Source organism: Solea senegalensis, linkage group LG16 (genome assembly GCF_019176455.1).
Source record: "Solea senegalensis isolate Sse05_10M linkage group LG16, IFAPA_SoseM_1, whole genome shotgun sequence".
Lineage (NCBI taxonomy): Eukaryota > Metazoa > Chordata > Actinopteri > Pleuronectiformes > Soleidae > Solea > Solea senegalensis.
The window spans coordinates 21428022-21445167 of NC_058036.1; the positions used below are offsets into that span (position 1 = coordinate 21428022).

General features: G+C 39.8%; 1 protein-coding gene across 1 annotated transcript in view; it reads right to left on the reverse strand.

The window, feature by feature from the left end:
• Positions 1-71: 71 nt before the first annotated feature.
• Positions 72-17146, reverse strand: part of sntg2 (syntrophin, gamma 2) — a 64970-nt gene continuing 47895 nt past the window's right edge. Inside the window, exons 12-17 of the mRNA XM_044046733.1 lie at positions 16811-16927; positions 12893-12964; positions 12124-12333; positions 3837-3929; positions 3334-3444; positions 72-3210 (exon numbers count right to left, since the gene is read on the reverse strand). Coding sequence (XP_043902668.1) covers positions 3082-3210; positions 3334-3444; positions 3837-3929; positions 12124-12333; positions 12893-12964; positions 16811-16927 — 732 coding nt within the window. The 3' untranslated portion in view covers positions 72-3081. The remainder of the gene's footprint in view (positions 3211-3333; positions 3445-3836; positions 3930-12123; positions 12334-12892; positions 12965-16810; positions 16928-17146) is intronic.

Below are 17146 nucleotides of genomic sequence, written 5' to 3' on the forward strand. Positions count from 1 at the left end.
TGTGTTTAAATAAATAAAAACTGAAGTGACAAAAAAAGTCCACTGCACATGTGGACATTACTGTGAGACATAAGTTGACAGATTTGTCAGATGCATTCATGAACACCTGTCTCAGAACTGTCTGCAAACCCAGTGACCTTTGAGGAGCTGTTTGTACTGAAAGCTTCTTCCACGTCCGTCCTGTCCCTCAAAGGTCGCCTCTGGCTCATGCAAACAGTGAGAGTTCACTCAGGTTCTCTGGATAATAACTTGGAGAAGAACATCACAGCACAAGGTGAAATACTGCATGTTGAGAAATGCCACGTTAATACTTACACACCATTGGTTGTGTCACATCTGATATGATTGCCTGATAATATCACACCACTTACTTAATGGAGACAAAGAAATATAAGCCATAACTTCATAATGTGTCCTGCTGGATAGAACTCATCATTACCTTTTCATCAAACTTTACTTCAAGGGCAGAACTGGTGAAATAAAAGGGCAGAGTATGAGCAGAAGTCATTGAAGCTTTTTAATGGGTTCATGGTCCTGCTTTCTTTGCTGTGCCTCCATCCTCCCGAGCCCATTTTCTGAGTCTTAGATTTGGACTGTAGGGATTACTAACAGTGAAAAGGCTGCAGCAGTCACTCTGAAATTGGCCTGGAAACTTCCACTCATCACAAATACTTCAGTTAGCATTCAGGGTCCAATGCCACCGGAGGAGTCAACTCTGAGAGTCACGGCCCATTGAAAGATGAGCAGTGTACTTGAAATTCATGCTCGACATGGCACCGCTGCAACTTGACGATGCCGTTTGTGCAACAGCAGCCGACTGCAACTTCAGCTGAACATCATATCGCCCTCGTGTTGTCATGGTGGCTGCTTTGGCTCCAGCACAAAAACTGCTCAAGCCAAAAACTTCGCAAACAAAATGAATCTCAGAGTTTGTGAAGAAGGAAACAAACGTCACCCATGGACAAAAAACACACCAGTGGCATATATTTGAATGTTTGGTTCTTGCTGCGACGTCGGGTTCAATAGAGGATGGACAAAATATCAGAGCCCCGTGCAATACTATACAATACAAATGGAATTTATTCTGCCTTTGTCAAGCTGCATATGTTTCTCTGCTGCTTCATGGAGCACGAGGCGTCCACATGCTGCTCTTCAGATAGAGAAACAGACTTGGACAGACATTCATCATATCAGAGTTTATTTATTCCTTAAACAAAGACAAGCCAAAGGTAGTATCGTGTCAACTTCAGCTCAGCGGTGAGCTGTGATAACATATTCTGAGTTTCGAGTTTGCTCTTAATATCCCTGTATCCTGTGTGACCCAGTGACGGAAACGTTTATGCACGAAAAACCAAAGAGCGAGGAGGTTCCAGGACAGAGAGGAAATAACACTGAGATACCAGCACAACAACCTTATTGTTTGTTATGTTTTGGTGCTAGTGTTGAGTCAGAGAAGGAGAGTTTTCACCTTTCACATGGTTTGCTCCGGTTCCACTCTGTTTCTGTCTCTGACGCATGTCTGAGGAAGGATGACACGTCGATCAGAATTATGGGAAGCCTCTTTCACGCTTAAATTAGCAGGTATACCGGAACTGATTGAGGAAATAAAAATATTGCTCTCTGTCCCAAGTCTTAAAAAACAAGTTCCACTACTAACATCAAGACTGACAGCTGGAAGATTAATGAGCATCACAGCTGCCAGAGGTGAAGCAGGTGAAGCAGAATTTGGCACGTTCACTCATGTGTTGTGTCCACTAATACGTTCATAAAATCCTCATAGACGGTAGTTCTTTGACCTGGGAGTGAATGTGGATTAAACACATTAACAGTGGTGATGTTTAAATGGGTTTCTTTACCAGTGGGAATAAGATATAAAGGGATCCTGCTCGTTATAAAGCAGCACATAAAGTATGTGTTAATTTACTTGAGAGCACATTATGTCCATAAATGTGTTATTGGTTCCCCACACAAATACATTGGGATTCATTCAATTACAAGACGTGTGCAGAAAATCAAACTCTCGTTAGTTTCATATCTTTTGTGATGTAACAGTCAAATGTTTTTCTTGTAGTTTGTAGTGAACTCGTTTGTCCACTATGTCAAAATGGATGTCAAGGTGACATAATTAACTTTGCTCATCTAGTTCAACACAAAAGACGGCTTGACACATAAGAAAGTGAAGATGCTTAAAATAAGATGATTGTGCATGTGATTCACATGCACAATCATCTCATGATATCAGTGGAAGAGGTGCTTTGCTGGAGACGATCTCATTTTACAGCAAATGACACATAATGACGGCAGACTCATCCTGCAATGTCAGAACATCTTCATCTTTGAAAAATGATCTTATATTTGTCTTCATCAGACAGAAACAGGAGAGGAACATGTTAGTGTGTGACGTAGGAGTTTGTGTCGCTGCCTCCTAAAACCACTGGCTGATGTCAAGAATAAATAGAGATATACAGTATATAATGGCATAGAATGGTGCTTGAGCAGTGTGTGGGCTGTGAAACATTACAGAAGTAAAGACCATTCCTTGTTAACTCTATTGAACGGTAGCAGATGATATGGCTCTTTATGTTGCTTTGAAGCTCATTAGCCCAAAGGATTTGAAACGAGAGCATTGTGGGGCTTTGTTATTTAAGGTAGATACCAAAACACAACCATTGTACAACTTCAGCCTCTGTCAGGCTTCTCGTGTTTCATTTGAGGTGTCAGTTACTGGACTTAATTAAATTCCTCTGTGTTAGAGTTATTTTTCTGTAGCAAATGAAAAGTAAGTAAACTTCTTCATTCACAAGTTGAAGTGTAATTCCTCATTAACAGCATTAGTTCTGTGTCACATTGTCAGACATGTGGCAGTTTATGGCACCATATTGTCACATGGGCGTTACCTTTGGACTCCTGATCCTCCTGACTGTGTTTACTTAAACACTGTGTACTAGTCTCTTTTACAAATGTTTCCTTTTTTCTGTGGTTGATACAAAAATAGCAAGAACAAGATATACTTATCAGTTAGCTCTGTGCATAACATACTGCTCATTTGCCTGCAGGTGCACATGATGACGACATGTCTTCTTAGCTGTTCATGTAATTTCCAGGCAAGCTCTGACTGCACATAAAGAGAGGGTCCATGGAGGCAACTTTGGCAGCGATAAAAGAATGAATGCAGTGAAGGACGGCTGTCAGATTAGCGAACTCCAGTTCCTGTGGGAATAATGTAAAGACATGTTTAAGATGATGATATTTCTTAATTATCAAAGAAATCATGAATTTGTAGGCCCTAATACTCCTTCATACAACCAAGCGATAACTGTAGAAGAACTTTACCTTCATTTCTATTTGCTTGCTTTCAGCATTCTTGAAAAGGAGTTTTACCCTGGTTTTCCCATCGTCAGAGGAGCCTTTAAGTTGAGAGAACTTATATCGCCACAGCATGGTCTACAGGGGAGGGTAATACAAGACACAGCAGCATGAAGGTGTCAGTAATGAGCATGTTTAAATACCACCTCTTCATCATCGGGATCTAACCGGGATTTAAAGAATATCACATTAAGACTGGCTAACATTCAGCAAACCTGCCTGCCAAAGTAATATTCCATAGTTCATTTATTAACAGCAGCATTAACACCATCTGAAACAGGAGACATTAAAAAAGCAATCTTTCTATCTTTTTTTTGTTTTTTTTTTAAAGTTACTTAAAACATAATTTCATATCCATTTGTCGTCTCAGTAGAAAATATTCCGTACGGGGGGAATGAAACTGTCAAACTGCAGAGAGACACAGAGTCTGGACGGCAACAGCAACAACTAACAACTGTGTGATGCTTTACCTTTGAAGTGCCCTCCGAGCAAGTGAAGCCCAGTCCAAAGTCGATGGTGAAGCACTGCACGTTCCCCTGGCTGCTGCACATGTAGCTTTTGGACTGGAAACACACACACACACATGCATACATGCAGGTAAGTATGTGTAAATAATACTGTGGTGCATTTCTTTGTATGTCCAGGGTTCAGTGAACATTAGCTTATCTTCACTTATTTAGTAACATTTGGTGTATTCTTCATACACTTCTGCCTTTTTCTGAGCTGATCCTGATTATTAGTGATCTCAGATACTTCAATACACATTTACATTTACATACAGTGTCACATTTAAGAATCACACAAACCACTGCTGTGTACTATGTTCTAAAAGTTAAGATTACAACATTTGTGAAGGAAGATTTATAACAAGACAGTGGAATTTAAACCATCAGTTTCAACTAAGTGGTACCTAATAAACTGGCGAGTGAATATATTTGTAATAATCAATAACAAACAGCTTCAGTGTTTGATTCTGGTGTTGTTCTCACCTGGAAATGCTGTATATTAACTGGTGTTCCAATTCAGATTATGCCAAGAGCCAGTAACTTTATCTGTCCTCCTCTGTCACACTGTAAATTTCTCCATGGAAGTAAACTGTGCAAACTATATTGAACAGCCACCAGGGGGCGACTCTGCTGGTCGTAAAAAGATGTCCATTTGAATAGAAGTCTACTTTTCAGTTGATTTACGACGTCAGAAAACATTTTCATCTAGCTTCTGGTTACAGAACTGTGCTAAAGTCTTCAGACACAGATTTAGATTTGATGTTTTAGCGATACTGTAATGACCATACACTATAATAATAATTGTTGTTATTATTATTAATAAATACAGGAAATGTGTATTTTAAAATAAGAAGGGTTAAGAGTCACGTATGCAGTGTGTCTTACACCTGAACTACAGCATATAGCAATAATAATAAGACATGCTCGATCATCTTTTCTTCTGTTTTTGTAAAGCTTTCCAATTCCAATACAAACACATGTTGTATGATTTAAAGTCACTGCAGCTTTCAGTCACATCATTCCAATCCAAATGTCAACGAAACAACAAAGCTGCTGCTTTTTCTTAAGATTAAAAATGATGAAGGGCTTTTTTTTTCATTGATATTTGATTATTTATTCAATCGTTTCCTCTTTCTACTCTAGGATTAGAATAACACAACAAGAAGCCTTTATCCATGCATTATTTATAAAATCATCCTTTGAAGGTCGTGGGGGAGCCACAGCCAATCCTGGCTGACCTTCAATGACATGCAGGGTATAATCTGAACAGGCTGCCAGCCAATCACAGAGCCAGAAACAAATAACAATTTACACTCACTTTCACACCTTTGGTCTATTTGGAGTCTGCGACCGTGGGAGGAAGCTGGAGTACCAACTCCATCACCGTCAAACCAAGATTCAAACCAGCACCCTTTGTGCTGTGATGCTTGAAAGCTAACCAGTGCACAAGCCCAGATATCACTTTGATGTATAGACTTGCAAAGCTCTTGTTAAAATACCAGCCGGACCCGTTAAGCTTGGGAAATCTGGATAACAAGATCAAATCTGCTTCTTCGTCCTGCATGAGATGTTTGCAGAGAGCAGCCTCGTGCGCAGGTTCCTGATGATGTCAACAAACATGACAGAGGAAATCCTTACGTTTTAAACACATATCGTGTCACATCAACAAGTGTGCACTACAACCCTAACCCAGCACTGACGCCTCAGCGTCGTGGTCTCGGTGGAACAACATCTTCTTGTTTTTGTCATTCATTCAATAACAGAGGTGAACTCTGATTCTCTGTTTGTTATACTTTCAATTTGTCTTTCTCTTCAGAGAACAGAGGACTGAACGCTTTTAATTATAGAGTGAAGTGTGTGCAGAGAATATGGCATGGGACTGTGCACTCCTTTTACTTAGGGCTTCAAACTGCTTCTCTTCAGCGGTGTCGTGAATTCAGCTGTGACGAGGATGAAAAAAGAAAACAGAGGCAGGCTGTCTAGCTGTCAACACTGTGTTGTGACATAGTGAGCAGTGACTACATTTCACTAATTGGAAGGGACTTTTCTGTAGGAATTAACAACATGCAGTGCAAGGAAATCTCCTGAGCAACTTCCAGCAGTAGTAAACATGTGAGGGATTAAATAAAACAGAGGACAGGTGTGAAAGAAGCAGTTCCAAATTCTAATCCCTTATCCTTTTAATTGTGCATTCGCCACCATCCACACCTAATGAAAGACAACTGATCAAGTACAAAGGAAAATAAATAAATCAATAAAAACCCTGACCTTCAAGAAAGAAAATAAAAGGGAACAAAGATTTAACACAGTTGTTATTTCTTGGAAATTAAAGAGTACACGCTTATGTCTGGCAGCAAATTCAAATTCAACAGTTGCCGATGATCTAAGCAGAGAACGTGCAACAGTCTTTAAAAAGTCTGAGAAATAAAGGACATTTATTGTGAAACACCGGTGAGGGAGATTGGGTAAATGGTGAATGGTCTGTATTTATTCACTCATTCACACAGCACAGGGGGTTAAGTGTCTTGCCCAAGGACCCTGGTAAGGTATGAGAATATGTGCCAACTGAATGAATTAAAGTGTCATCTGTAAACTCAGTGAACAGTGAACACACCCTGTGAAAACCTTTCATCGCTGGATGTCAGCCGAACTTTGACAGTACTGAGCATTAAAGTGCTAACGTTAGGGCAAAGGACGAGGGAATCCATCGTCTATGAATTCATCACAAACGCGTATTTAACCCCTAAGTAAATAATCAATTAAATTTAATTTCATTTAATGTAATTACCTAGTCAGTGTGCATGTTGTGCTCACTGACTGCACTGCAGTTCAGTTACAGCCACATGTGTCACTTTAGAAAACTTAAAGGACCAGAGTGTGGTGTGTGGTGGCCTCTAGATAACAGAGAATCCCAACAGTAACATTCAGGTGATAATAAATGACTGAAAACATGAGTATAATATCGTGTTGTTAGATCCCATCTCAGATCTACTGAAGCTAAAAGCTGCTAAATCTCCCTTCAACCTGACCGACCTGGCATGTTGTCACTGAGGGATCTTAATTTATTTTTTTCATTTACTGCCCACTTGTGGCAGCAGTGGGTTATTGTGTCTGAAAGCTATATCTGACCTTCAGGCCTTTGTCTCCTCTGTCATTTCCAGTGATGTCATGTGACCATGTCACGTTAATGCTGCAGTGTTTTTTTCTTTCTTTCTTTCTTTCTTTCTTCAGCTTTCACCGTTGTGAGATCATGTATTTAAGCACTATTTGGAGAGAGTAGGTGGAGTAATGCAATTCTACCACAGGACCTCTGTAATGTTAAAGGACACCTGTACTTTATATTTTGTCTGTACTTTATATTTTGTTGTGTCTCATTAGTGTTAAGTCTCTTGTTGTGTCTTATTTGAGTGCCTTTCGTCATGTCTATTTAAATGTCAAGTCCTTCGTTATTTCTGTTATTTTTGCTATTTTACTGTGTACCTTAAGCCGGGAGTCTCTGCAAAAATTTCATTATGTCCTCATAATGACAATAAAAACTTCTTCTTGAATTAAAGGGGTAAATCGATCTACGCAGCGCCGTCACCTCCTGTCGTATATATGTGCGTATGACGTTGCTTCCTGACATCACAGACGCAGACGGACGAACACAAAACTGCTCCAGGGAGGAAACGTGTGTGTGTGTTTAATTCTGGTTTGGGGAGAACGTGAGTTTGAGACCATAGCACATAACTACAATATTTAAGTCCCTCCACACAGATCTTTTTACACTCTGGTGAGGTCAGTTAACCTCTGCATGTTTTTGGACTGTGGGAGGAAACATTCAGACCGATGACCTTCCATCTGTGAGGTAACAGTGCCTGGCGCTCCTCCACCATGTGGCCAAAACACTATATATAGATTAGATGTTGTCATTTTAGCTGGACTTCTTAAAAAGTGCAGGCTGAGCATTTGTTTCACTATAGTCTCTGCTTTCCTCTCATCAGCAGTATTTATGTAGTGCACACTTCCGTCAGTTTAATGGTGCTGAATTATACTGTGAAACCACAGGAGGCTGGCCTAATTGGTTGGAGAACAGAGAAATCACAGGCAAACCTTTTTGTAAAACCTACATCACTTTCATTTGGTTCCCAAATGATGGCGACTCAAATGTGCATCATTAAAGACTGGAAAAATGCAACATTATCCTCTTTGCTTTTATCTGATGGGAGAAACCGCTCATACAGCCTGGACTCTCCACTCGAGAGGCGCTTAGAGACTGCTCTCATTAAACGTCCACTTCACTGTTTTATTGTAGGAGTTGGTCTTTCTTTTTAATGTTATCCACGTTTACACGTGTGCACCATTTCAGAGGTCAGAGTTTGGCACATTTGGAAATCAAAGCCCTCAAGAGGAACAGAGGTCTGGTCGCTTTTTAGTCTTCTTCTCTACATAGCTCCGCCTACAACTTCAGAGTATCTAGTTTTCCAATAACAGAAGGCAGGGGGAGTGGAGAAAGCCCCAACGTTCCCCACAAGAAACCGTTTAACCATCACAATCATTCCAAAGCAGATGAATTGACATTAATGTCACACCCTGAGTTGCTTCAGTCATGTTAGCTGGCTAAAAGCTAACACCGTGACTGGAGCACCAAACACTAATATTGTCTAGAGCAGCAGGGTTTCTGCTCCAGGACTGGATGTTATAATAAACTGCTGAGTTTGTGTTTTTGAAAGAAAACACCCCAGATGAATATCTACTGTATATCACATGACACACAAGGGTAAAGTGATTAAACATTGCTTAAACACATACTGTCCTGCATATACAGCCAGTTCACCTGAGCAGGTGATTCCTGGTGAGTGTGAATCCTTTGCTTTGCCCTTTTCATCATCACTTTATCCATTTATCATGGAGGTGGAAAAGAGCAGGCAAAATCTGGACAATGTCATGAAAGTTCTACTTCTCAATGGTCACCACCAAATTAAAGTTTAATCATACATTCTTTTTTTATTGATGATGAAGAGAACTTGGTATTGCTTAGTATTTTATAGTGCTTTTGCACGACAGTGTTCCAGCACGACTCATTAAACAGTTCAACAGTCCAGGGAAATTATGATTGTAAACTTTGAGTACGCGCTCTTTATGTCAGACATGCTATAGTGAAGAAACAGGACATCGTCGTAGAACATAATCTGGTACCCAGTTTGGTTTAAATGTGATTCAAACATCTTACAGTGATTCACATATCTTATGGCAGGTGCTTTGCTTTGTACTATTAATAAATGTTCCTAATTAAGGATCCTGAGCACCAGAGCCCTTTGAGTTTCAGGCTTAATGATTGGTTGGCTGCATTTGAGTGTTGAAAGGATGGGAATGAGGAATGGGGGTGGCCATTCTGTGAAGAGCCTAACCTGACAGAGGCATACTCTTTTAATTTCTGAGTATTTTGTGTAATTATGGCTACGGGGAGGCTTTTATACCTCCTACTAAGAAGATGATGTTACTGCAGCCACTTAAAAGACCCAAGAATGAATACAGATGTGCTTTAAGCAAAGAAGCAAATATCTGTGCTCAGACTTGCTCTTTTGATCTTTGGCTCAGTTTAGTGAGTTTGCTTGGATAGAAAAAGTAATGAGGGGCGAATCAAGCAGAATTGGTCAAGGCCTCTTGGCATTATTCAGAAAATGCTTCACCTCAATCTGACACTTGAGACAGATACTGCTGAATGTTGGAATAGTAAAGTGCGACACTTTGAATATATTGTGAATCATTTGAATGTTTCATTTAATTCAGAGGTGCAGAAAATGAGTGACAGATAGCAAGAGTAAGAGAAAAGATTAAGGTGAAGATGGACATGCACTGGATTTCTTAATTGACCACAACGTGCAAACAAAACAAAATTAGTTTTTTTACAGTGATAATGTATTGCAATTCTGCAATGACCAAGAAGTACGAGAAAATACAGTTTTTCTTTCGCAAAGCATTCACTTCAGTTCCACTTAAAGCCAAACGCTGCTCCAGTAACTTTACATCAAGCTCTCAACAGTTAAAGTGCTTTGTCATCGTGGCTAAATATGACTGATTGTATGTGGAGCTGCAGCCATAATTGCACGACCGTCAATCCAAATGTTTCAACCGCCAAAAATCTAATCAAGCCATAATCACACTGCTCAGGTAATAACCAGCTCACGCTGCATAATGTTAACACATCTAATGGAAATGTGGCTCAATCATGTGACCAATCAAAATCAATCTGCCTCATCAGCAACACCAGTGAGTAATATTCCCCATTAATGGGACAACTTACATTTAGTGGTCTTGGGTTTCAGCCTATTTTGGATCAAGCACAATAAAAATAACCTCTTCAAAAGTCGTCAATGGCCTGCAGCAACTCACCACTGCCCTCTAGAGGTGTATTGAGAAAACGTCCATACGGAGGTATAAATGGACCTTAACAAGTGCAATCAGAATCAGAATCAGAATTACCTTTATTGTCATTATACAGTGATTAAACGAGATTAAAGGACAGTTCTAGTAGTGCAAGTGAAGAGATAAGAGTAGAAGAAGGGAAGAAGGGAACTGTGCATGTGGCACAGCTGAAGTTCAACAAGTTCAACTTCCAACTGCATTATTATTTTCTCTGAGGAATTTGATATAGTATAAATTTAAATCTATTTTAAAAGTCAGGACAGACAAACACTTCCATTCAAATTCTATTTAAAAACAAACAGTATTGTGACTCAATACTTAATACCTTGGCCCATCAACTTTAATAGATTCCACACTAAATTTAAAACTCTATGATGTCATCAATTAAAAATGTTTGTTTGTGCTGTACTTTGCATGAGAGTTAAATAAACCTGTGGCCGTACATTTAAATAACATTAAATATGGAAGCATTAGCATTAAGGGGATGAAGTTTTTTTGAAATTTGTTGCACAGAAAATGTGAAAATAGTGAGGAAAATAATACAAATTTAAACACTATTCTAACACTAAGATGGTGAAAACTTAAAAATAATGGTGTGTGTGTGTGAAACCTTTCCAGTGACTGTTCATGTTTAAGCCTTTTAATGAGACCTGCTCGACAACACACTGTCCATAAGAGCTGATCGCCTGCACACGACACACATATTTGTACGAGAGGCAATTTATTGGCTCATTGAGGAAAGGACTAATTCTTTACGTTGCTCAAGCTACAGCATTTACATTTGTGGCAAAGTGAGTGGCGTCTGCAAAATTCCTCTAAGAGCACGGAAACCACAGTGTGTGCTTCGTCAAGTGCAATCACTTCTCACTGGTGAAGCATTAAATTGGTGTTAGTGAGGAACAAAGGTGATTAAAATCCAATGTGACCAGTACAACACATTTAGGGTCTTTAACAGTGATGTAAAGTGTGGTGAGGCAGCATCACTGGTGAATCATCAGGGGATACTTTGCTGTAATATTCAGGTATTTGACACACGCCACAGTTTAATACCTTTTTTAAATCCCATTGTGACCACTGTGCAGACATTTGGACAGCACTTCAAACATTACAAACCTCTGTGAGATCAGATGTAGTTGACATGCAGAGCAGACTCCTTTGAATTGGTGTTGGAAACAGAATAAAGTGTTCCTTGTTCTTTTCCCCTCAGAATATTATAATCACAAAACCCCATATATTTTGCAGAAAAATCAAACTACTTGTATTGATGCATGACTATTGTGCTGGATGTGTGTGTGTGTGTGTGTGTGTGTGTGTGTGTGTGTGTGTGTGTGTGTGTGCGTGCGCGCGCTGGTGCAGGAGTAGAATAAAGTGCCTTTTTTAGGATTTGACTGAAAATGAAACTTGGGAAATAAGCTGCACGTAATTTAACATTGATATTTTGCATTATTACAATTCTAAATGACTACATATCATCTCTGAGCTTTCATGACTTGTGTTGTATCCACTGTATGTGATGTGACAGTATTTATATTATACTGTGTGTTATATTGACTACTGCTGATATGCATTTATACTGTTGTACAAAACATGTTCATTAAACGGCCTTGTGCAGTGACATTAAATATATCTATGGCACATGAATGGTGATCCTTTTCTATTTGGTTTCCTGATTAATGCTGTGGCTTCTACTTAAGGCTGTTGACAGTAGTTATATCTGCCTCATGAAAGAAATGGTCTTCACTTTAACATCAGATGCTTCATGCAGCCACCTCAATCTCAATTCAAGGACTCTTTTAAACCCAGCAGAGAAATGTGCCACATACTGTGTTGTAGGATTACTCACTCTTATCCGCTGCACTTCCAAGAACACAGCTCTTTGGAAGGTCTTCTCCCAGGCGGCCAGGTCTGTGGCCAGCTCAACCCTGAAGGTGTGGCTCTGGCCGTGGCCCACCAGGATGCTGAAGCACAGACACTCATGGTCCTGCTGCTCCGGTGAGTGTTCCAGCCCCAAGTAGAGCCTCGCCTGGAGCCAGCAGTCCTCTGTCATCCACAGCTGCAAAACAAATGCTTTTTTTAGTACCTGCTCTATGTCAATGGAAGAGTCATGAGCGCGACGTCCAACACAAGAATTAAAATGAAAAAGAATTAAAACCAGGACATTTCTAAAATCTCAATATTTGAGTCTGGTGTATTTAACGACAGCACTGCCCAAAGCCAAATCCCAACCACGTTCAGTTGTATTTCAGTTCAGTAACTGTGTCAGACGAAGAACTGAACGATTCTGTGAACAAATCATTTTAATGAACTGATTCTAATGATTCAGTTACACCCAGAACAACGGCTTTGACTGTCACTAGTGATTGTGTGTGTTTGTGTCACGTAAAACCTGACGTAGCCGTGCTATGACTGAAGTAGCGCCTGATACCAAACCGAGTAGAGGCGAGTAGAGCCGAGTGCTAGAACTGTACAATGGAAAAGCTCAGTTTTGTCGATCAGGACGTAGAACCGCATTCTTCATCAGCTCCGTGAGTTTTATCGACTAAACAAGAGAAAACAGCAACGACAATGAGATGATGACATTTTGAATCACAGCACCCTCCCTCCCGACATACCTTGTGAACTTTGAAAAGAACCTCATAGAGGTTATACGTTGTTTCAGCGTGTCCCCAGTCAGCAGCACTGATCTGAGAAGTGAACAGGAAGCAGTGTGAGATGAAGAGGTCGCACATCAACAAGCTCTTTTTGAACTTGTAAGCAGCGTCTTCTTATCCTACGACCAAAAGCTAGTGAAATTAAGGCAGGCACTGCAGCTTTGTTGCATGGATGCTTGGATGACTGCCAGTGTCACAGGGTGAAACAGATTATTCCAGTTGCACTCTGCACAGGTAGAATATTTACATCAAATCACCAAGACTTTCACTACAGGATCTCAGAGGTGTCACAGACACAGAGAGAAACACTCATTTAGTAATATATGAGTTGCATAATATAGACTGTCTTTAAAAAACAATGTGCTGGTGGAGGTGATTATAAAATAGATTATTCCTTACATGTTATTGCTGACTGGTGTATTTAAAAAACCAACCCAGAGGACAGGTCTCAAAACGCCCTGTAATTTCATTCCACTTCCCATTAAAACACATCCATTATGTTTAAAGCCATCCATCCAAATAACGACTGATGAGTTGTGTCACTCGCACCTCATTTACGTGACTTGTTGATCCCGATTGATCGTCTCTGTCGATATAACAATCATTTCTGCAGCTGCTCTGTATTCAGCTCGTCTAACCTGCTTCTCGGCTGCAGTTATATTTTCTTTTTCAGTTAAAACGCTGAAAAGGAATCAAAACTCTTTTTTTTTTTTGTTTGCCTCAGCTTCAAACTTTTGACTCGGCATCAGAAACATCCTCACACTCTTTGCCTGTGGCATGTTCTTTTCCAGGGAAACATCAGTGACATTTCCTGCGGCACTCACACAACTCCTGGACTAAATATGGTTTGTTTTCTGATGATTTAGAATGCAAATGACTCCGAGCTGTGGCTGTATTACAAATGTTTTTGAAGAAATTGCCATCTGTTGTATAGAATATTGATAACTGGCATCCCCTGCAGAAAATCCATACATCACCTTGAATGCTGCTGAAAACCTTCCAACAGTGATGGCGCTCTCTTTGCTGTGGAAAGACCGCGAGCAGAGGTGTTTGAGTCTTAGCTTTGACAAGGCCAGACCTCTTGTCTGTGCAATGGAAACAAACATCAGGAGTGACTGTAGTCTGACACAGGAAGGAATGTGACGTTCAAAAAGGCCCAGTCCCATTTCTCATTTTAACGCCTACCTGCTTTGCCTGATACAGGTCGTGGTTCAAATCTGACACACGTCATAAAATAAGCATCAGCTGCTGTTATTTTGCCATTTTGGGAATTATTATGCACTTAAGACAAACTACAGTTTTATCCTGGCATTTACCTGAGTTCTATTACTTATTTGTACTCCTTTATTTCATTTTAAGGTCTGACACAAGTTGTTTTTATTCTACCCTTTTGTGTACTTTAAGCTTATTTTTAATTTTACTGCACCCACTATTTTATCATGTTTATTTTGTCTCATGTTGCTCATAGCATCTCAATAATTTATTAATTTACTTACTTATATTAAGTACTGATCTATTTGTCTGTTTCATAAATATGTATCTGTTACGTTATTAGATCACCCGTTAGCTTTTTAGTCCCCAGTGGTTCTTTGATAGCGTTTCCTCGCTTCCTTCTATTCTTTAACTTTTTACTTCTTTTCCTCCGTTAGTTTCCTTGGAGTTGGTCAATCAGGGAAATATCTCATGGCCCTTCATTTGAAGTGTGACCCTGAAATATCTCCATCTAAGGACTTGTTGACAACAAGTATCTGGACACCCACCGTGGGCAGGGCTAAGTGCTGAGATGCTGGGTTGTGCTGAAGACACAACAAATGCACTGATCTCCAGCAGCCATGTACATTCATGTTGACCAACATTGCATTTCGATATGCAAGTTGAGCACTGATCCACATTATTCTGGCCAAATGAAGGACTTCATTTCCAAGCAAAGAGGCTCTGGTGTCAGTCGCCCATCAAACGGCAAGATTGGCAGTATCCTCCAGAAGATTAGCATGTTGCATGTCCATAACCAATCAACGGTGAGATTTAACTCTAAGTCCAGATACTACGATCTCAAACTCAACAGCAACACAACAAAGTAAGAGCATTTACCAAATTCTCAAACTGTTGTTGATGTGAAAGTTGAAGGATAAACAAGGCGCTGCAGTCCCCGTCACCACAAGACACGGAGAAAGGTCCCGTTTGATCGTTCCTCGAGATATCACAGTTTACAAAACCTCACCAAGTCTGATGGAAAACACTTGAGAGTTTTCAAAAAGACACACAGGCAGCAACGGAGCGTGATTGAAAACCTGAAAGAGCCTGTTAACTTCAGAGGACAACAAAAAAACAGCAAAGCACCAAAGTTTTGTTGAGAATCTTCTCATTAGAGATGGTGAACCATGACAATTTGTCAAACAGTGTTGACAAGTAACAAAAGAGCTTCAGACTAAAATCCAATACCTACACACTCTAAGATCTTTCCATCCCTGTCAAACAAAACACTTTCCCAACCTTTTTGTGACTTTATATCTATACAGTATAAACACTTTCTTTGAGACGCTACGGTGCAGACATATTACTACGTTTGCTCTGGTAAAAACCTAAAGTTTCACCGCTCAACTGTTTTTTTTTTCTACATTAATGAGGCACTCATTACTTTGCTGCTTTGATGAGGCTGATGAAACGATCCTGTCACGCAGCGTTTTAGCATCTGTCAAGACTTTAAATATCTCAACACGTTTCTCAGACGGGATTTCCTGAATGTCTCACAATCACTTAAAGCCATTGATATTGTTTTAATTGAGTTCAGTCAACGGCTGCATGAGGGCAGATTGCATATAATGTGGTAAAGAAGTCCGTTTTTATTTCTAATTCTAATGTTAAGATGCACCCAGATACAAAGATTCACTGATGGGCCAGGAGTCAAACTACTCACTAGAAATTAGCCTCAAAATACTCAAAACAACAGTTACAATCTATGATAATCTTCTGTTCAAAAAATCAGCTGTGATGCCAAAAAGGTAAAAATAAGCTGGTAGAAGTTTGATTTTTAGTCCAAACACGTCATCAGGTCATTCCACTGATTCATTAATGAATAAACTTCACCTTTCAAAATGAAACTCACCTGCCAGTGCTTTAGGGTCTACTGTATATGTGGCAATATGCAGAATCATCCAATTATAAAAGTAAAAATAACCATTGTGTCTATGTATTTTTTGTTTGTGTTTTTGCTGCTGTGCAGCCTCAACACGGCTTTTTAATTATAACTGAAGTATAAAGCTTTTCCCCACGGCTGAATACATGACGTATGAGGCGTGTCAGTAAAGGGAGAAATCAAAGATCAATGAGCAGCAGCACAACATCATCTTCACACATCTACACTTCAAAAAGATTTCAGGAAAAAAAAAACTGCTCCACTAACCTGAAGAAAAAATAAAAAGATTTGTACATGTTTAAGTGTAAGTCACTGAGTTCAGTGTGAATGGTGAGATTTTACATAAATCCATTTTAATAAAAATAGCTCACTGGAGATGTGAATGAGGAGCGAATTAGGTGTGAATGTGAATGTGAATGTGAATGTGAATGTGAATGTGAATGTGTGAAGTGAATGAATGTGAATGAAGTGAATGTGAATGTGAATGTGAATGTGAATGTGAAGTGAATGTGAATGTGAATGAATGTGAATGTGAATGAATGAATGTGAATGTGAATGTGAATGAATGTGAAGTGAATGTGAATGAATGTGAATGTGTGAATGTGAATGTGAATGTGAATGTGAAGTGAATGTGAATGTGAATGTAAATGTGAATGTGAATGTGAATGTGAATGGGGTGTGAATGTGATGTGAATGGGGTGTGAATGAGATGTGAAAATGGGCAAATATAAAAGAGTAATTACCGGGGGACTTCTGAAGATATAAAAATATGGTCCTCTCAAAGCCAGGAACTTGAACGCTGCAGTTGGATCCGCAGTGTTGCCCGCTGGGCTTCGACACGCCCAGCCCATGTGAACAACCTGCAGAGATGAGGAGGGATGACATGTGCACACTTCTCAACAGAACAGGAAACACCTGCACTGTCTGCACGTATGAATTAAACAACTACAGCGATGCAGCTTTACAATTATACATCTGTGAGGCAGCGGTGCTGCAGTCACTGCTGCACTGACGCTATGATTCTGCTGTTTTACATTAAGATAAACAGCGTGATACAATTACGCCTGTGGACGCTTTGC